General features: G+C 46.9%; 2 protein-coding genes and 1 pseudogene across 5 annotated transcripts in view; 1 reads left to right on the top strand and 2 right to left on the bottom strand.

Moving 5' to 3' along the window:
• The window catches only part of TRIT1 (tRNA isopentenyltransferase 1), a 48,878-nt gene extending 44,391 nt beyond the window's left edge, over nt 1-4,487 (bottom strand). For all 4 annotated transcript variants that reach the window (XR_003912098.1, XR_003912099.1, XR_003912100.1 and 1 more), the window contains exon 1: nt 4,313-4,487. Coding sequence is in view for 1 of the 4 variants with exons in the window: in XM_029948666.1 (XP_029804526.1) it covers nt 4,313-4,486 (174 nt within the window). In the remaining 3 variants the exon portion in view is untranslated. The remainder of the gene's footprint in view (nt 1-4,312) is intronic.
• Nucleotides 2,311-3,151, top strand: LOC115299299 (annotated as a pseudogene).
• Nucleotides 4,488-16,363: 11,876 nt separating the features above from the next.
• Nucleotides 16,364-21,145, bottom strand: part of MYCL (MYCL proto-oncogene, bHLH transcription factor) — a 102,367-nt gene continuing 97,585 nt past the window's right edge. Inside the window, exons 2-3 of the mRNA XM_029947537.1 lie at nt 20,511-21,015; nt 16,364-17,532 (exon numbers count right to left, since the gene is read on the bottom strand). Coding sequence (XP_029803397.1) covers nt 16,934-17,532; nt 20,511-21,015 — 1,104 coding nt within the window. The 3' untranslated portion in view covers nt 16,364-16,933. The remainder of the gene's footprint in view (nt 17,533-20,510; nt 21,016-21,145) is intronic.

The following is a 21,145-nucleotide window of genomic DNA, read 5'->3' as shown; positions in this document are numbered from 1 at the left end:
CAGAAGCAGGCTCCAGGCTCTGAGCTGTCAGCACAGAGCCCAATGCAGGGCTCGAACCCACGAACGTGAGATCTGCCCTGAGCCGAAGTCAGAAGCTTAGCCGACTGAGCCACCCAGGCGCCCCACTTCAACTCTTTTTCATTTTGTTCATATGCTTACTAAAAACTCTGAGTCAACCTCTAGTCACTAAAAAGCACCATCTCCCTCCACTGGTTAAAAAACAAGTGAAAGGGCGCTTGGGTGACTCTGTCAGTTAAGCAGTTAAGCTGCCGACTTCGGCTCTGGTCATGATCTTGTGGTTCGTGAGTTTGAGCCCCGCATCGGGCTCTGTGCTGACAGCTCAGAACCTGGAGGCTGCTTCAGATTCTGTGTCTCCCTCTCTCTCTGCTCCTCCCCTGCTCGTGCTCAGTCTCTCTCAAAAATGAATAAATGTTTTAAAAAAATTTTTAATAAAAAAACAAGTGAAGCAGGTAACAGGGGCATGGTAAGTAAGCAAAAGTAGAAACGAAGAACTGCGTGTAACCACGCAAATGGGGCCAAGATACTTTATATCATTATTTGGCCTGAAAAGTAAAATCAAAGGTCAAAGTTTTCCAATGGGAATCAAGAGGAAATGTTACAAATATCCATGGTATAATCAACACTAATCACAACCTACAGACAGTTCAGGAGGCTCAATAATCTTCAAAGTGTTTTCATACATTAATCAATCCACATGGCATCCCTAGGACAAAAGAAATTTAATTCCCATATTCTAGTTTTCTATATAACCACAGCAAAAATGTGAATGGATCAAGTTGTGCCATTTTAATAAAGCAAGTCAACAAATATTTCACCAAATATTAAGGGTGTACATATCATCAGCACTGTATGAGGCACACTGTCCCACAGACACGACCTATTTTACAGTCAACAAGACCTTCAGCAACCTCAACCTTATGGTACACAGCTATGAATAAAGAAACATTTCTGAGAAATGGGTAATAGCTATTAAAGAGCTGTGTGCAACACTCATTGCCAGAACCCACTAACTTACTTAAAAATAAATGTAAAATTAAGGGGCGCTTGGGTGCTCAGTCAGTTAAGCGGCTGACTTGAGTAACTCGTGGTTTGTGAATTAGAGCCCCTCTGTGCTGAAGGCTGGAGTCTGCTTCAGATTCTGTGTCTCCCTCTCTCTTTGCCCTTCCCCCGCCCACATTCTGTCTCTGTCTCTCTCTCAAAAATAAACAAACATTTAAAAAATTGTTTTAAATAAGTATAAAATTAAGATGGCTTACTGAGAACATTCCCTTGACAGGGCTCTGTGTGGTGTATGGGAAAGACAGGGGACAAGGAACACTGGTGTGTTCTTTCAAATAGGAGGATCAGAGAAGGCCTCATAGGGCGACATCTAAGCAAACCACTTGGCTAAACAGATGAAATTCCACTAGGCAGAGGCAGTAAGTGCAAGATTCCCGACATGGGTCACACCTGTTACACTCTCCACCCGCCCAAGAGACTCTCCCCTTGGATGTCCTGCTGCCACACCCACTGTGCCCTGCCAAATCGTCCTGACTTCCTGCCCTGCTCACCGTACTCTCCCAGGCCCACAAACCTCAATCACATGGTGTGCATTCTTTCAGCAGTTAGTGACCAGCTCACTTGAACATGATTACATCTTCTTTTCCCCTGCATTCCTAACACCCACCCCCAAATCCAACTCATCACGCACACTACTGACAAACGAATGTTTACACACGGCCTTACTCATCCTGACTCATCCCCTCCTTTCACCATCCCACGTACACACATGCCATTTCGCCTTCTAAATCTTCCTTGATGGTCTCTCCTTTGACATAATGCCTTTTCTTCTTTCTTATCTCTCCAAACTTCACATTCAAAGTCCCTTTTCAGAGAGCTTTCCATGACTAGCCACACCAGTCTACACTGATTTCTGCCTTCTCAGAAATTGTATGATTTTGTAATCTCTCCTCCCTGCCCATCCACCTTGCAAAGCACCATTAATATCACAGTTCAAACACTAATTCTGCTCTATTTCATGTTTAGCTGGACTAAAACTCCTTGAGGAGAGGGATTATGGTTTTGTCTCCCCAAAAGGGCCTGCGGGAAAATAGCACCTATCATATTTTTAGTACTCCAGTGCGTACGTTGAATTAAGTGCTTTACTTTGTCATGTTAATCATCACAATTATGTTCTGTTACTGATGTTCTTCTTTCTATTTTACAGAAGACACAAAGGCACAAAGATTCAGGCTGAAGTCACATATCTTAGAAAAGAGAGCTGGGGCATTGTCTTTCCCATCTTGCAAGATGGCGGGCGAAAAAGCCGAGAAGCCAGATACTAAGGAGAAGAAACCCAAAGCCAAGAAGGCTGATGCTGGTGGCAAGGTCAAGAAGCGTAACCTCAAGGCTAAAATGCCAAAGGGGAAGCCCCACTGCAGCCGAAACCCCATCCTAGTCAGAGAAATTGGCAGTTACTCCCGATTGGCTATGTATTCGAGGAAGGCCATGTACAAGAGGAAGTATTCAGCAGCTAAATCCAGGAGTGAAAAGAAAAAGAAGGAGAAGGTTCTTGCTATGGTCACAAAACCAGTCAGTGGTGACAAGAATGGTGGTACCCGAGTGGTTAAACTCCGCAAGATGCCCAGGTATTACCCTACCGAAGAGGTGCCTTGGAAGCTGTTGAGCCACGGCAAAAAACCTTTTGGTCAGCATCATGCCTGGGACCATCCTGATCATCCTCATTGGGTGCCACAGGGGCAGGAGGGTGGTTTTTCTGAAGCAACTGAGCAGTGGTTTGCTGCTTGTGACTGGACCTCTGTCCCTCAATCGTGTTCCTCTGCGTAGAACACACCAGAAATTTGTCATTTTCACCTCCACCAAAACTGATATCAGCACTGTGAAAATCCCCAAACACCTCACTGATGCTGACTTTAAGAAGAAGCAGCTGCGTAAACCCAGACACCAGGAAGGGGAGATCTTCAACATGGAGAAAGAGAAATACGAGATCACAGAACAGCGCAAGGTTGATCAGAAAGCTGTGGACTCGCAAACTCTGCCAAAAATCAAAGCTGTCCCTCAGTTTCAGGGCTACCTCCACTCTGTGTTTTCTCTCATGAATGGAGTTTACCCTCACAAACTGGTGTTCTAAGTGTCTTACAAAGAACCTGATTAAATAACGGATCCATCAAAAAAAAAAAAAAAGAGAGCTGGGATTTGAGGTAGTCTCTTACAGCTGACACATAGTAGAGGCTGCAAACACACATTTGTTGAATTATCCTAATCATTTCATGTGTGTTGACGGTCAAGTCACTCAAAAGGTTTATGGGGTGCAGTCTCTGGGAAGGACTGCCCTTCCTTGCTGAGTACCCATCAGGTAGGGGGGCCAGACTCAGTGCCAGGCATTTCATAGTCAAGCACCTCATTTTCTCTGAAACTCATTAACTGTGAATTATCTTCAATAAATAGCATTTGTAATTCCTCCATCACAGATTTACCCAAAACGTCACCCACTCTCAACCCGAGCCCAAATGCACCCAGGTGCTGTGTGTACTAGATTCCTGGGCTTTCCTCTAACTCAGGGAAGAGGACAAAAGCCTCCCGACTCCCAACAGCCAGTAGCTTAAAAACCTCTAACCGCAAATGAAGCATTTATCAAGTGCATGGCCCTGACCTTCTTCAGGATTTTGCTCTTCATTCTAAAACTCATGATCTCACTTAGTAAGCACCATAGCCCTGTGAGTAGTGGCATTTTCCCCCCACTTTACAGAAACATTAAGCTCACGTGGCCGAGGGCAGATCCGGAACTAGAATCCAGGTCTCGAGGAATATCCACCCTGTTCCATACCCCCAGGAGGCACTCACGGATGGTAACCAACTATACCGATGTCGCTGAATACTCTAGGTAGCAAAGGCTCTGCAGTAATTTTCATTCAAAAGATATTTACCCGACGCCTGTCAACCCTGTAGGTTCAAATGCTACCTCCTCCACTTATTCGCTATGTGACACAAGAGAGAGCCGTTTCATCTCTCTAGGTGAATTTTCTCTGCGCAAATGGAGATGACAGTATCCACCAACAGTAACGTCGTGAGAAGTAAATGAGATGAGGAAAGCCAATCAATCGCCTGGCACTACGTCTGGCACATGGTGGGTGAGCATCTAACGATTATGGGTTCCCTTCACCTGCCCACTCGGCCCCACAAGCCTCCGGGTTCGCCCACTACACCCACGCGACAGGGTATCCACTCGGCCAGAGAGGCCCGCACGCGGCCTCTGGGGTTCACAGGCCCGTGGCCAGCCGCACTGTCATACCTGCATGGAATCAGCGCTGACGATTTCGCCACCCAGCCGTTGGCCTAGCTGCAACGCCAGGGTGGATTTGCCGGTGCCCGTCGCCCCAAGAATCACTACAAGAGGCAGTGTCCGTTGCAGACCCCGGAACCCGGAGCCCACAGAAGCTGCTCGTGCAGCCGCCGCAGCCGCCATCTTGAAGATATCTGCGCTTGTGCGGGAGCAGCTGTCCCCATGGCAACCGCCAGTGCGCCTGCGCAGACCTAGGACTCCTTTAGGAGGATGAGTGAATAGGTGGGAGCAGCGGGACCAAGGATTCCAAGCTTGAGAGGTTCTCGACCTGACTGCCCTCAACTAGCTGGTGCCAGAGCCTCAACTATTCTTCTCCCCCTTTGTTTTTTTTAGCAACTGATAGTCAATTTATTAAAAAGATTTTTTTAAACTCTCTCCTCTCTTAAATGGGAGATGGCAATCCTATCTCAAATCTATCCCTGTTATTTCTTTCACGGCATCTAGATCTTTTCTTCATGCCGCTAATTACAATATAAAATGATATACTGACTTCTTGTGTATTGTCTGACTTCCATTCCAGACTGTTAGTTCCAAAGAGGCAGGAACAGATTCTGCCTAGGTCTTGCTCATTGGTAATATCTCCAGTGCCTCGCACAGTGCCTGATGTGGCAGTGTTAAATGGAGAAGAGAATGGTTTGCCTATCTAGTTCTGGAGCCACTGAACTAGAAGTGTGGTGTTCTCCAGGATCAGATCTGCCTAGTTCTCAGGCAAGGGCAGCTGCTCTAATGTTTTTATCCCACAAAACAAACCCAAATACAGAAGGAAGGACAATATTTTCTATCTCTTTGACAAAAGAATGCAAAAGATGGTTTGAGAACAAAGAAAAGCAAGTAAACCACCCACAAACTATGAAGAGGAAGAATAAGGAGGAAAAAGGGATAATGTAGAAGTAACCCTCAAATGAAAATGAAGAGCAGGGGTGCCTGGGTGTTCAGTGTCTGACTTCAGCTCAAGTCATGATCTCACGGTTTGTGGGTTTGGGCCCCATGTCAGGGCTGTCTGTGCTAACAGCTGGGAGCCTGGAGCCTGCTCTGTCTCCCTTGCTCTCCACCCCTCCCCTGCTTGCACATGCTCTCGCTCTCACTCTCTCTCTCTCAAAAATGAATAAACATTTAAAAAAATGGGGATCAGAAGACTAAAATTCAAGAATCACAACCTTAAAGCAAGGGCTTTGAAATGATAGATCCGGGTTTAAATCCCAGCTCTGCTACTTACCAGCTGCTGCCTGACCTCTCTTTACCTCTTAGTCTCATTTTATTTTTTTAATGTTTATTTCTTTTTTAAAGTTTATTTATTTATTTTTGAGAGACAGAAAGAGAGCAGGAGAGGGGCAGAGAGAGAATCAGACAGAAGCCTAAGCAGGCTCCATACTGTCAACACAGAACCCAATGTGGGGCTCAAACTCACAGAACTGAGAGATCAAACCCTTAACTGACTGAGCCACCCAGGTGCCTGTTATGTTTGCTTATTTATTTATTTTTAGAGCGCATGCACAAGCAGGGAAAGGGTAGAGAGAGACAGACAGACAGACAGAATCCCAAGCGGGTTCTGCACTATCAACACAGAGCCTGATGTGAGACTCGAATTCACAAATCGTGAGATCATGACTCAGGCCAAAATCAAGAGTCGGATGCTTAACCAACTGAGCCACCCAGGCGCCCCTTAGCCTCAGTTTTCTTATCATTAAATACCTCTGAGGATTGTCATCAGGATAAAAGGAAGTTATATCCAAGAAGAGTCTGCCACAATACCCTCGCACATAACAACCACATTTGCTGAACACTTGGTGTTATTTTAATGGTAACACCCCATCTGTTTCACTAAAGAGGTAAGAGCAGAAGCCTAAGGGCAGAGAAATTTTCAGTACTGTGTAAAAATACCTAAATATTTATTTTACTAACCCCTTGTTAGCCAATTTAAGGGTTAATTTTTTTCTCCCTGAGATTACTTGGCTCTGCCTAGCCCTCAGGTCATATCACCAGGATCCCTTGGGTCAGAGGAATTACCCCTGGAAATTTAGATCATATGATAGGCCTGCCTGGAATAACCGCCAATACATTTCTCAATCACTTGGATCACTGCTGGCATAATGGGCACTCTTGCAGACCCAGCCTAAACCTTGTAGCCACGTATATTGTTTGGAGAACATCAGAACCAGGGTTCCCTATTCCTCCTTTTCTCAGTCCAGTCAGCTTTGATCAAAAGCCTGTTCTTTCCAATTTGTGGTACCCGCCTGGGGCTGGTTTTAAAATCGAGATGTGTGGCCATATATTGGCAGACACTCTCACATGATGGTTGTTAACTGTAGAGTCTTTGCCTGGAGACTTTCAGAGGGTACGGTTACCATGACAACCACTAGAAAGATGGCAGGCGGGAGAAATGATGCAAATAAAGCAAAAGAGAAGCTAATTTCATGATGACAATCTGACCATGACAGAGTGTGCTCACTCACAGATGGGAAAGCACTGTCCAAGTTATGACCAGGTGACTGTTACTAGAGAGAGAAAAAAGAGGGGAGTGGAATTTACCACTGAGAGACCCAAAGAGGGAGAGGCTGGTTACCAAGGCAACTGGGGAGAAAGGAATGAAAAAAATGGGGCTTCACCACAGCAGCAGAAAATTGCTTCTAGCCAAGCAACACGGGACTGTTGCTATAGAAACAAAGAGAACAGGGATCCTATAGACCATAGGGAGAATTATCACTGAAGTGCTGAGCAGGAAACACTCCTAAATCAGAATGGAGCCCATGGTTCAAAACAATTCAGGGGAAGTGAGAAAAACATCATACCGTTTCCATTTATTTTAATCTACCAGCCCTACAAAAAGAGAATAGGAACATATTTTTTAAATACCTTTAGGCTATTCCATTTGTACCTGTATTTGTCTCCCTAATGATCTTCTGAACTCTAAATTATATTAAGAATAGTTCCTTCAAGATATCAATAACTTGAAATGCTAACTGGAGAGTTTAAGTTCAAGGGAAAATTAGGAAATTGAAGTCTATGACCAAGAGTTAATAAGAATTTCTAAATATATATATTCCCTCTAATATATATATATGTGTGTATGTATGTATACATATGTATATGTGTGTATATAGATACACGCACACACACGTATATATAAACCCTCTAATGGGAAGCTTTGCAGAGTAATAAAGAAACAAAAGGTACAAAAGAGAGTCAAGAAAGCTATTTGTAGTCATGCCCAGGTATTAGCCCTGACCCCTCTCTGCCTTCTGTGAGGCCAGATGGGAAGCAGTTCCATCTATTCTGAAAGATAACTCAAGAGGCAAGAGGGTCTTTCATTTAAGGTATATGTGTACATCTAAGGTGAGGGAAACAGTAGCATATTTTCAACATACTCCACTGCTTACAGATTATTAGGGATAAAGAATTTCTGGTTGAAAAGGCAAAAATGCTGGGGTAGGTTCGGTCCAAAAAAGCAGATCCAAAATTTAAGAATAAGGAACTAGGGATACTCAAATTACTTGGAAGGTAATAATTCTTTGCCTCCCCTTCTGAAAGTCTACAACCAGCCACCTAATCCGTATCCTTAGCGTGTGTGTGTCGTACAGTGTCTGTAGGATGGATGTACAGTCAGGGTGGGTAACCTATGCACCTGCCTCACCTTCTTTAGGAAATTGAGAGCATGGGACGGGCCAGGCATGAGAACATGGCAAAAAAGGAGAACGGCAGAAGTGCAGAGAGATAGAGGGGATATCTGGGTGATGACCCATTAGTGTTCATCATTATTATTTCCTGCCCTTTTTTATTTTAAATAATTTATTTTAAAAAATGTTTAGAAGGGCTCCTGGGTGGCTCAGTTAAGCATCTGACTCTTGACTTCAGCTCAGGTCATGATCTCCCAGTTCATGAGTCTGAGCCCCACATCAGCCTCCATACTGACAATGTACAGCCTGCTTGGGATTCTCTCTTTCTCTCCTCCTTTTCCCTGCTCGCCCTCTATCTCTCTCTCAAAATAAATAAAAATAAACTTTAAAAAAATACCTTCTTAAAAATATTTAAAAAAATTTTTAAAGTTTATTTTTGAGAGAGAAAGAAAGAGAAAGAGCGGGAAGGGACAGAAAGAGATTGAGACACGGAATCCAAAGCAGGCTCCAAGCTCTGAGCTGTCAGCGTGCAGAGCCTGACGTGGGGCTCAAACTCACAGACCACAAGATCATGACCTGAGCCAAAGTCGGAGCTTAATTGACTGAGCCACTCAGGCGCCCCCTAAGCCCATAATAAAGCCCTTTGCTTTTGCATGCGTGGAAAAACAAAAAAAACAAAAAAAAAACATTTGTTTTTTAAAAAAAGAAGCATAGGGAGAAAGCTAAAGGTGAAGCCATTCAAAGTGAAGCATCCAGAAAGTTCAAATGTTCAACAATGGAAATCTAGGGATTCTGTGATGGGACAGAAGGAGGAACATGCCAGGGGAGGCCTGAAGCATGTCCTTCCAAGGTAAGAGAAGAAAAGTTGAGTTGAAAATACTAGCTTTTTATACAACCCAAGGAGCTCTTGCAGCCTGACTCCCATACTAACTAGGTATCCCATATAAAAGAATATTTCCTGTGGGATTATTTCACAATAAATTTGGTGCCTGTATTAGTTTCACTTAGTGTCACATAAACCAACAGAAATTTATTCTCTCACAGTTCTGGACTCCAAAAACCCAAAATCAAGGTATTAGGAGGGAATTCCTCCCAAGGTTCCCTCTAGGGAAGAATCCCTCTTTGCCTCTTCTAGGATTCTAGCGGTTGCTGGAATCCTTGGTTTGTGGCAGCATGATGCCAATCCTGCCTCTGTATTCCTATGACCATCTTCTCTGTGTGTGTCTTGTCCAAATTTTTCCCTCCCTAGGACCCCAGGTATTGGATTAGAGCCCACCTCAATCCAATATAACATCATCTTAACTTGATGACATCGGCAAATACCCTATTTCAGGCCACATTCATAGGTTCTGGATAGGCATGTATTTGGTGAGGGACAAAACTCAATCAGTACAGTGCCTGAGTAATCATGATATTTTCCATTGGTTGCACTTTCCATTAGCAATTGGCTGATTCAGATTTGGGAGCCCAGATTTGCTCCAAACAATTAAGGTTCCCCTCACAAGAGATAGAGCTCACCATGTCTTATGGTTTATGTTCCAGCTAAGGTTGAGTTATAGGGTTTTCTCCAGAGCACACCAGAATGTTCTCAAAGGGGGCTCACTTCCAGTCTTCTCAGCTCTCAAAGAGGGCCTGCACGCCCACAGCAAATCCCTAAAGGCTGCAAAATCAGAGTGAGGAAAGCGCAAAAAGGAAAAAGATACAGAGCTGTAAGACCTTCTTTCCAATCCTGATCTCATGGCTCTTGCAAGCCCTGTCCTCTGTGTCTCTGGCCCTTTCTCTTTCTCAAAGCTCGGCATGTTGGGCCTTTGTCATCTTTATATTCTGAGTCTCAAATCTGTACCTTCATTTCAAATCCCTTCCTAAAGCTTTAGTATCACATCCTCCACTTCCTGTTGGGTGCTCTATTTTGTATGACCCCCTCACCTCAAATCTTGAAACCACAATCAGTTTCTTTCCCTGACTTCCCTATTTGAAAGACTCACTGAGGATGTTTGCTATCGAAAGCATCCTCTTAGAAATCCAGTGCAACCCCTCTTGTTTTGTAAGAATGAGACAGCCCAGCCAGCACATCAGACCAGATTGTTCCTTATTCCCCAGATTCCGTACAGCGTTCCCACAATCCCTCTTCCTCAACACTAGTCCCTCAGCCTAGAACACCTTCCTCTTCTTCACTTAGCCAAATGTTTCTGGGACTTCTGGTTCCAGTTACAGTCACCGTATCTCCAACGAGAACTTTCTTGATGACTCCAAAGTGCTCTCTTCCCCTTCTGAGACTTGTAGCCCTTGACTGAGACACACACTGCCTTATTTTGTGATGGTGTTTGCACGCTCATAAACTTCCGCAAGGAACCATAGCTTCATATATCATTGCTCTAACTATGGGGCAGACACTATCCTCAGTTTTGTACATATAATAACTTGTTTAATCTTGACCACAGTCCTATGAGGTAGGTATTAATATTACATACATTTCAGAGAAGAAGGAAACTTCTAGGACCCAGGGAGATTAAGTGATTTGCCCAACATCACACAGGTAGTAACTCCAAATCCCTGTTCTTAAACCATTATACTATGTCATCAATACCACCTCTAGTGATTTTTTTTTTTAATCTCCATAGGATCTGGCTCCAACTCCTTATTCCAAAATTCTTCTAAGTGTGACTTCAGGATTCCACCTTCCTGCTTGTTGGGCAGCAGTGTAGATTCCTGGCTCTGACCTACTGTCTCAGGTGGGATGGGTAGATTCTTAACACAGACTCAAGTTTGAGAGTCACTGCCTGAACAAAATAGGCATTTGAGGGTTTAACTGTCTAAATGGAGTCCATCGACTCCTGCTCAGTTTGAAGGCACCACAGTCAGTCCCCAGTAAAAGCAAATGGAGGGTCCATTATGTGCAACAGCATCAGAGGCTCACAGCTCCTGCCTGCTGTGGGTCATAGGATGCTATGGACCAGACAGAAGCTCAGGTCTGTGTCCACTGCCTAGCTCAGTCTCCCCAAACCCTGACTACTCTTTCCTTGATAACTTATTGCCTCTTGAGGCACCAATATGTGTACCAATCTCTTCTATCACTTTTTACATATGACTAATCTGTATTCTAGGTGTGGCTTAGTAAATGGTTTGAATAACGCTAATCATTTACTGAGTGTAAGATTTAATAGATGGAGGCAGAGATGAGAGGAAAGAAAGAGACCAGGTTATGGAGCCAAGAAAGCCTTTATTGGGATCTGCGATTCCCGGGCGAAGTTCCATGACCCCGGGAGGGAGTGGGGAGTCAGGGAAGTCGCGCCTGATAGGCGATGGGGGGGGGTTATGGGTGAGGGGCTTCTGGGTTTGATTTTGGGAGGGCAGATTATCAAATAAGGGCATTTCAGGGATGTGGCGGGATGGAATAGATTGCCTCCTCTGTCAGGGTGATGAGAAGCTGGGGCTTCATGATTGGCTGTTTTCAAACTGGGGCAGGACCTTCCAGGCCTGCAGGTGAGGGGTGGGGGTCATCGGTGCACGGAGTTCTTCATCTCCACCTTAAGATGACTCTTACACTGAGCACTTACTATTGGTCACAACATTCATTGAAGTGGGTGCTGTTATTATACTTGTTTTACAGAGGAGGAAACTGGGGCTGGGAGAAGGTAATGATTTGCCCAAGGTGGTAGCAAAGGTGCAGCTGAAAAATGCAGAGCCAGACTTGGAACTAAGATCTATTGGGTGGGGGAGATCACTTAACTGTTCTGCTTCCCCCAAGTTTAAAGACAATCCAACACCTCCTAGGCACCTACTACGCCTCTGGCTCAGAGTGTAATTATTTAATAACTCACCTGATTAGAGACTTTAAAAACATCTTACATTTCCTGGCCCAAAGAATAGGTAACTTTAATACAGTTGATCCCTTTGGCAGCAGTTCCAAATAGAGACATTAACAAGAGATGCCCACTGGGCTTAAAGTAGAAATGCTCACACCCCAACGGAACTTTAGCTGACACATTTAGACACCTCCCGTTCACCCCTGCCCAGTCACCCACTCATCAATCATCTGCCAACGGGTTATCTTCTCCTTAGAAAGGAACCTCTTTCTCACTCCCTCCTATCACCTTCTAGATCACCAAAGTCATCCCCATCCTCCCCTTCTCCTTCTAAAGTGAATATTCTGGAATATCCTAACCCTGGGAGCACCTTAGACAAATTCAGCACATCTAAGAGAGTTCAGCCTGTTTCGTTCCCCCCAAAATATCCCCTGTCAACAGAGGCAGGAATTAGCACACACTTTTGCCTTTTTATTGTCTAACACAGAGGATGGCCTTTCTTTTCTACACTAAGTGTGGCTTCTCGGCTGCCCCTTATGGTCTATGTGCAGAGTCCCTTAGTTATACTATTCTGAGGCAAACCTAATTTGTAGAACTTGTTCTCCGAAATCCAGGAATAAACTCCCAGCTATTTTCAGACAAAGATAGAGGTAGGAGTCTGTAGAAATGAGCTAGGAAGGAGCTTAAAATACTTCACATTCCAGAAACACCCTCCCTTCCCCCCAGGAGATGGCTTTATTCCCACTCCTTTCTCAGCAGAGTTAGACTCAAAAGAACTGAAGTTTGGAGTCAGGCAGCTGGCACTAGCTGCGTGGGCTCAGACGACTGATTTCAATGTCTCAGAATCTTCAGTTTGTTCATCTGTGAAATGGAACTGACGCCAGCCTGTTCTCCAGGTTATTGTGAGAATTAAGATACGTAAAACAACTAGCATTAGTACCCGGACCTAGGGGCCCCTGCTGTTGTACAGAGGGCCCATGAATCCTTTCAAGGCCTAAGAGAGGAAGAGAAATCCTACAAATTACCCTCTTGACAAATGGCATCAAAAAAGAAGGATGAATATACTGGGAGCAGAGTGACAAGAACTGAAAGAGGGAACTGAAGTTTTAAGAAAAAGGTCCCAACGGTGCAAATCTATGTTTATCAAACAGTTACTTACAAACTAGGTTCTGTGATTTAGAGGCAGTAGGGGTTGAGTGGAAAGTTGACCTGACAGGGGATTGGGTTTGGGATTCTGATTTTGTTATGTGACCTTGAGCAAGAAACTGCCCTGGGCTCCAGTACCATGTGGCAGAGGGTGCCTACTCGTGATGTAAACATTCCTTTGTAAACATAAGGAATTTATAGGAATTTTTTGACTCTACTCAGGCTCCAAAGGAGAGAGGGCAAGTTGGTGGGCAGTACCAGCCAGCTCTCAACTGTAGAGGATTAGCAGAGGCAAAGTGGCCCTCTTGCACCATGATACTCATGGCCTTTCTGAGTTTGCCTTTCTGTTTGCCTTTCGCAGTCCCAGAAGGGGCCCTTTTGGGGCAAGACTAACCCACCCAGCCCTCAAATGCGGCAGAGTGACTGGTCATGGAACATTTGCTCCACTCCGTCCCTGTAACTGGCAGGCGCAATGGTCCCACAGAGACAATTTCAACAAGCAGAAGTAATGGAATTCCATGTTTACCTCCTCCACACACCCCATGCCAACACAACCAGGTAGTAGTAGTTGAGACCTCTGACTGTGGAGACAGGCAAAAGCGAGTTTAGATCCCAACTCATTGACTTCCTAGCCGAATAACTGAGTACCTTTGGGCAGTTTCGTTTTGCTCTTAGAACCTCAGGTTCTGGGATGCCTGGGTGGCTAGGTCGGTTGAGTGTTGAACTTTGGTTCAGGTCATGGTCTCATGGGTTCATGAGTTCGAGCCCTGTATCAGGCTGGCTGCTGTCAGCACAGAGCCTGCTTCGGGTCCTCTGTCCCCCTAACCATCCCTCCCTCGCTTAAGCTCTTGCTCTCAAAAATGAATAAATATTTATTATGGAAAAAAAATCTCAGTTTCCTCTTTCATAGCCCTGGCGCACAGTTGGTCGTGGTGTAACATGAAAGAGGGGGCAGAGTGCTTTGACATAGGCAGTGTTCTATCAGGAACAGCTGTTATTCAATTCTTCCCTCCTGCACATAGGGCAAGTTTAGGAAGACTATGGAAAGGAAGAGGAGCCTGCCTTTGTTTTCATTAATTGAGGGAGGAAGAAAAAAAAAATCATATCACATCACAAAACCTTTAGAGAATTCTTTTTTTAACGTTTATTTATTATTGAGAGACAGAACATGAACAGGGGAGGGGCAGAGAGAGGGAGACACAGAATCTGAAGCAGGCTCCAGGCTCTGAACTGTCAGCACAGAGTTCGGCGAGGGGCTGGACTCACAAACCGTGAGATCATGACCTGAGCCGAAGTTGGATACTTAACCGAGCCACCCAGGCACCCCCAGAGAATTTTTAAGATATCCTGCCTGGTCATGATACCACCAAGGTAAGAATCTGGTACCACCTAAAAGAATATAAGGCTTCACACTTTTAAGAAAGGGGTTTAGGGGCGCCTGGGTGGCTCAGGTGGCTAAGTGTCCGACTTCGGCTCAGGTCATGATCTCACAGTTTGTGAGTTTGAGTCCTGCATCAGGCTCTGTGCTGACAGCCTGGAGCCTGCTTTAGATTGTGTGTGTGTGTGTGTGTGTGTGTCTCTCTTCACTCCTCCCCACTTGTGCTCTGCCTCCTAAAAATAAATAAATTAAAAAAAATTTTTTTAAAGGGGTTTAAAGTCTACTATCTTCATTAATATCCCCATTTTACATATAAGGAAACTAGGGGTCAGAAAGGTAAAGCTAAAAGGCACAGAAACAAGTGGTGTAACTGGGATTTCAAACCTTCTAAAGTTCAAATTCAGCCCTCTCTGCTTTTCACAAGAGAATGCCGCGTTCACGGAGTACACCACGGACTGAACCTACATTGTTTGGGCATGTCTGAAATGGCATTTCAGGAACCCGAACTGGAATGACCTGGTTAGCACCGTGGTTAGAGAAATGCAACCCTCTGGACCGCTGGCGGTTACCCGGAAATCGTTTTCCTTGGCTCAGGGGGACTTGGTTGGCATAAGGTGCCCCCACTCTGACATGTTTGAGAAATCTTTTATTAGCAGAAGTCTCAGAAGGCAACGTTTTAAAATCAGGCAATCGATAACCACAACTAAATACAAAATTTCAGGTAAACTTGCCTTTCAAAATAAATCAGACTCTTGCAACAGGAGAATTGCCCAAGAGGTTTTTTTTTCTTGTACAAAACAATTAACACCACCTTGCAAAAGGCATACAAAAATACAGTATTAAAAAAAGAAAACCAATAAAACAAACCACTGCTCCCAGCCTAATACCCAACAGCAGCTTATAAAACACAAGCTATTCAGGTGATACATCAGTAACCTACATCCCACCGGTTCTCCAAAGACAGTTCCAGAAGTCAGATGGGTCCCAAACACCATACTCCAGAAGGTAGAGAGATTTGTTCCAAATTTCCACTGGGGTTCTCTGAGGCCAGAAAACAACCTCAGAAACAGACCACTGTGCATAATAAGTTTGGAAGTAGCAGCTGGCTTTCCCAGAGCCACAGAGAATGTTCTACCCCTCTCCTCGCCCCCCACACTTTCAAAACCACAGCCAGGAGGCACCTGCTGCCCTGGGCAGAGTTCTGGAGGGGCTGATCTTTCTTCCAGGCCAGATTTTGGGGCTCCTGAATGCCCACATGACACCTGTTGGGTTAGATGTCTTTCCAGACTGGAGGCTGCACCTGGAGTCCACTTGGAGGTACCAACTTCACCTGGGGCAAAATCCGTCATGGTCAGCTAGGCAGAGCTCCTGGAAGCTCCTCTAAAACCCAGCAGGAAACTAGTCCACCTCCTGGAGCACTGGATGAGTCCCAGCAGCTCTCCCGGCAAGAACTGCAGTAAGGCCCAGACTGAGAAAGAGATCAGACTCGTGTCGGGACTCATGTTAGGCCGGCGAGGGGCCCGAGGGTGGCTGCAGAGCCAGCAAGCTCTTTGGGAGTTGCACTAGGACAGCTCGCAGGGTTCTGGTAGAACTTCAAACGTACCAGTCAGGGATTGAGAGGGAAGTAGGAAAGAGGAAGTGGTACAGTTCTCCCTCCGGATGGGCCTGACATCTGCCTTGAGAAAAGATTCCAGGTTGGAAAACACCTGGGCAGATCACAAGTTCAAGGCCAGGACTCCAAGCCTTCCCCAGGCCTCAGGCTAGGACCCATTTCCCAGCGTCTTAGGGAAATATTTCTGACCTGTGGGCAGGGGGTGCTGGAGAGCCCATTGCATAACAAAGGCAGAAGGAAACAAAAAAGTCCCTTGTGAGGACAGAATGGTTTCTCCCTCAGAGGAAAGGGCCCAGAGGGCTGAGACAAAGAATCTAGAGGCCAGGCTCTTTAAATGTTCTCAAGGTCGCAGCATTTAGAGTGGGAGGAGGGGTGTCTGCTAACATCATTATATATATATATATATATATATATATATATATATATATATTAAAGGTTTCCAACTCCTCAGCTACTGTAAAGTGTCTGACAGTGAGGTAATGGTCCATGTTGATAAAGTCTGTGAGCTTGTCTTCACCCAAGACAGCTCGTGTGTCTCCTGGAAAGAGCCTCGGGGAGAGCGTCCGGGCCCAGCTGTCCTAGCTGCACCCCAGAGACACCAGTGGGAGCATCTTTTCCCAGCCTAAAGCTCATCCGGAGTGTGAGATTTCATGTAGGCTGGAGCCCCTCACCCCCCACAACGTCCACCACCTGTTGCATAGCATCTGTCAGGCTTTTCTTCTGAGCTAGTGAGCTAGGCACCCCAGGCTCCCCATTCAGCTGCCTGCCTGAGAAGCCAAAGACGCCAGAGAAGGCCCAGTGCTCCCCTGAGTCAGGAAAGGAGGAGAGCTGGGTTTCCAGGTTTCCAAGAATGCAAGCCCTTATGAGTGTGTGCACCGGCTGCTCTGCATTCTGGAATCTACTATTCAGACTGTCCCGCCATAACCAACATGTGCAAATTACTAAGGGGGAGAGGGCAGGTTAAAAAAGAAACTCGAGTCTTTGTAAGACAGAGCAGTCACGCTTTTTGGTCACCTAGTAGCCACTGAGGTACGCAATTCTCTTCTGCAGTTGTTGCTGCCGGCATCGGAGCTGCCTTTTCTCCGTGGCCATCCTTTTCTCAGCCCCTACCAGGGCTTGCAAGTACTCCAAGGCCTTGCTCAGGATCACCACTTTGGGGGCTTTAGAGCAGCTGGCCAAGGTGGGTACCTGGTCCCTCAGGGCCAAGAACCTAGAACGAAGGTCATTCCGTCTTTTGCGCTCCAGGAAATTGTGGTTCTTCCTCTTGGTCACGTCCTCAGTGTCAGAACTGACAGGTTTGGGGTGGCAGGACTGGGGAGCCTCGCTTTCTATAGGTGGGGGGCTCACGATCTCTTCATCTGCCTCCTCTTCCTTTTCCTCTGGGGGATCTTTCTCTAGAGCCTCTTCCTGGGGACCTCTCTCTGGAGCCCCTCCTTGGGAACAGCTTTCTGGAGGAAAACGGGCAGCATAGTTGTGCTGTTGCTGATGGATGGAGATGTGGAAGTGTTTCATACAGGGGTCCAATGGGTCTGCCCGCACAGTGATGGTGACTGGCTTCCGTACGCCCAGGGACTGTCTCTTCTCCACTGTCACAACATCGATTTCTTCACCCTCTGTCCAAGAAGAGAGATCCAGGGAAGAAACACACCCCATGAGAAATACACACACACACACACACACACACACACACACACACACACACACACACAGCCTATGCTGAGGCTGGGCGGGGGGAGAGGTGACATTTTCCCCATTTAGATATAAACAAATAGAAGTGAGGGGAAAGACAACTGATTCATTTGTAATGGGGTAAGGGCAGTGTGAAGGAAAGGAGGGGAAATAAGCAAGAAGAAAAATATTCTCCAATTTCCTTTTGCACAGCAAGGCTTAGATAAGAACAAAAGGCAGACCCAAGCCAACAGCCCCCAGTCTGCACAGGCGCTCCCCTCCCCCACCGAGGGGACGGAGAGAAAGAGCTATCGGCCTGGGACAAAGTTTAGCTATAAAGATCTTCCCCGGTCGGGCTCTTTCATGCCCCATCAGAATTGTAAATGAGGGGTCTGTGGGCCGAGCTGCCCTTTGTTCCTGCCCAGCACAGTCTGCACTTGGGGAATTGTTACTTTTCACAAGTTATAAATCCTATTATTCCCCCACCTCTCTATTCTGCCATCCCTTTCAGCTGAAGATTCAGAGAAGGGAGGGCTACACATAACCCATCCCTCCTCACCCACAGAGGGGAGGGAACCGGGTTTCCCTCAGGAGCATTTTGCTCCTGGTTTCAATGGGTTCCTAGTCATCCATCATTTATAGGTCGCCTGCCCCACCCCCTTCCTTGGACGAGAATAGGGTTGGATTTGTAATAGCAGGTCGGCAAAAGCTGCAGGAACCTCACAAAGGTACAGGCGACCATTTGCGAGTGACCTGTGCGGGGGGGGCAGGGAACTGAGCAGCAACAGAATGGCCCAATCCAAGGGCCAAAACACCAAGAGACCTGGAGATGCCTGGACATGCCCCCGTCATTCCCTGGCTCAAAGGTCTCTTAGGCTACCCAACCAGGGGAGTACAACTGGGGGAAAGTCTTCCGGCTTCACGTTTCACAGCCCCCACACAGAAGGCCACCTTAATGCATTTCAGCCTAACAACGGGAGAGCTCAGTTCTTGGCCTATTTTGCATATCGGGATCCTTGAGCCCCTTTGTCAGGAAGCCTTCCATTGTGTGGACAATCGCATTATTTCTCCATTAATAAAACCTGACCATTCAGCCCTCCTGGCCACAAGGCCTGTGATTGGCTGGCTGAGCTGTGTATGGAATGCTGTTTTACCCAGCCCCTAGCCCCTATTGGCTGAGCCTTGCAGTCAGTCACTCTCCCCACCGCCCCCCCCTTATTGTTTGCAATCTGTTGCATTTTGTTCTGGGCCATGTGGCCTGTGAGTGAACCAGGGGCTTGCAAACAGGTTCAGGTTAAAGGGCAAGTCAGAAAATGATTCAGGAAGCGTTCCCACATCCCAAACCTTTAATATTTCAGTGTTAAACCTCCTAGCTGGTAAGGTTCTGCCTAAGGAAGAAATTACGTAAGACAGCATTTTTTTCAGAGATGGTCTAACTCTACCCAGACAATCACGTCCAACCCTCTTATGTGCGAGGGAGAAACTGAGATCCAGACTAGCCAAGTCCACATATCACCTTTGTAATGTTCTGAATCTCAAACTAAGATCTCCAAACTCCCCAAACAATGCTCTTTCCACTCTACCACTCCATCAGCTTTTGTCAAGATAGATCTTTATTGGTTTCTTGATCTCAAAACTCCCATTCCAGCCATTAAACAAACACAAGCTCTTGGTGTTGAAAGCAAGCAGGTTAAAAATGACCTTAACAGTGGACCAAAAAAAGAAAAAAAATTGACTTTTAATTTCTTCTTATCCTTATCTTCCCATGTAACTATAGGACAACTTGGGTACCCACTCCCCAGTTCCCGCTCAAAAGGTTATGTAAAAGTTCTTCTTAAAAGCTATGGCGAACTTCCTAGATCCTGATTTACCTGATGCTAGTCAGTTGGCACCCTATAAAAGCACCTTCTGCAGTCTTTCTCATGGGTAGAGGTCTAAGAGGCAAAGCTAAGAACAGGATGCTGAAGTCTGCCCTTAGGGAGGTTTAAATTTGCATCCAAAGATAGCGGAGGAGGGCTGGAGCTCCATATCTGTGACCCCAGCACCTAGCTCAGAGCTTGGCACTAAGCAGGGGCCAGCAAACGTTTGTTGAATGCAAGGAAGCAGCTAGAGAAGCCCACAGGTGAAATTAGGAGGGAGCTAGAGGAACATCTTTCCAACCCAGGCCAAAGCAACAAAATACAAAGTGTAGCCACTCTAGGATAAGCTACCATGAAGACCCTAGAAACATCAAGGAAGAAGTGCCTGGGTGCAATGGAGGACGGGGCAAAAGAAGATGGGGCTCACTTCTAGTGATTTCCTATTTTTAAGCCTCAGTCTTCCCATCTGTTAACTGGGAGCATTCATTGCTCTGCTGCCTGACTCGTGGGTGATTGTGCGGTGTACAAATGGTAAGGGGTGGGAGGTGCAATGGGAGGGCATTATTGCCCTTTTAAAGTAAAGCAGACAGAAGACTAGATCTTTTTAAAGAGTGAAGGCTTTGGCTCCACACACAAGGCTCCTCAGCTTCCTCTCTCCCTAGGGGAGTGTGAGTTTCCCAGGGAAAGTGGCAGCAACAAAAAACTTCAAGCCTGGAGTAACCCTTAAGAGACCCCCCTCTAGCCTCTGGAGGACCGGAACCCCCTACAGTCCAATCCCAGTATTGTTTTCCCTAAACGCTAAGCCTCACCCAGTCTCCCTGGTCCCCTGGGGCTCCAATCATCATCGAAAGGACGCTGGCTCCCACGCCACTTCTTCAAACTGTTTACTAACACACCCACGTGCCAGACTAGACACTGCTGAGGGCTACACCGGTAGCTTCAGCCAGAGAAAGGGGGAGGTGGCCGAAAGGCTTGCGAAGACCCAATGCCAGACCTCAGACAGCGGCAGAGTTTTGGCCACCCTTGGGGTGCCCCCCTCTTAGATGGCCCGGGGCGGTCCTTACCCGAGTCGCTTGGGCTCTCGGACCCCGAGCAGGCCTGGGTCTTGGGCTCGCCCAGCGGACAGGGGGCAGCGGGAGCCGGGTTGCCGGCTTCGAGGCCGGGAGCGCAGTCTGGGGCGGCGGGCGCCTTGGGCGGGTTCCCCCGGGGTGCGCCGGCGGCGAGCCGGTCGCTCACTGCTCTCTCTAGCCGTTCCCGGGCGGAGAAGCCGCTCCACATGCAGTCACGGCGAATGATGGAGGCGTAGTTCCTGCCCCAACCTTTCGAATGGCCCCGGGATTCCGCCTCGTCCCCGGCGCCCCCTCCGGGCCATGGCTCTGGGGGACCAATTCCAGGGGCTGAGTCCCCGGCGCCGGGACCCGAGCCCCAGGGCGGCGACGTGGGGGGCGACGGCACCAGCTCGAATTTCTTCCAGATGTCCTCACTGGGCGCAGTGGAGCGGTAGAAATCTTCCCCGCAGTCATAGTCGTAGAAATAGTGCTGGTACGAGTCGAAGTCCATGTCCGCTCCCTGTGGGAGGGAAGGGGACCGGCTGACTGGGGCGCGGGCCGAGGAGGGAGGCGTCCTCAGGTCCGCCAGCACAGCTGGCTGCCAGGCTCTCCTCCCTCCCCAACCTCCCGGCTGGCAGCCCGCGTCCTTC

This window comes from Suricata suricatta, chromosome 8 (assembly GCF_006229205.1).
Source record: "Suricata suricatta isolate VVHF042 chromosome 8, meerkat_22Aug2017_6uvM2_HiC, whole genome shotgun sequence".
Taxonomy (NCBI): Eukaryota; Metazoa; Chordata; class Mammalia; order Carnivora; family Herpestidae; genus Suricata; species Suricata suricatta.
Note: the sequence above shows the minus strand (reverse complement) of the source record. Positions and strands in the feature narration are given on the sequence as shown.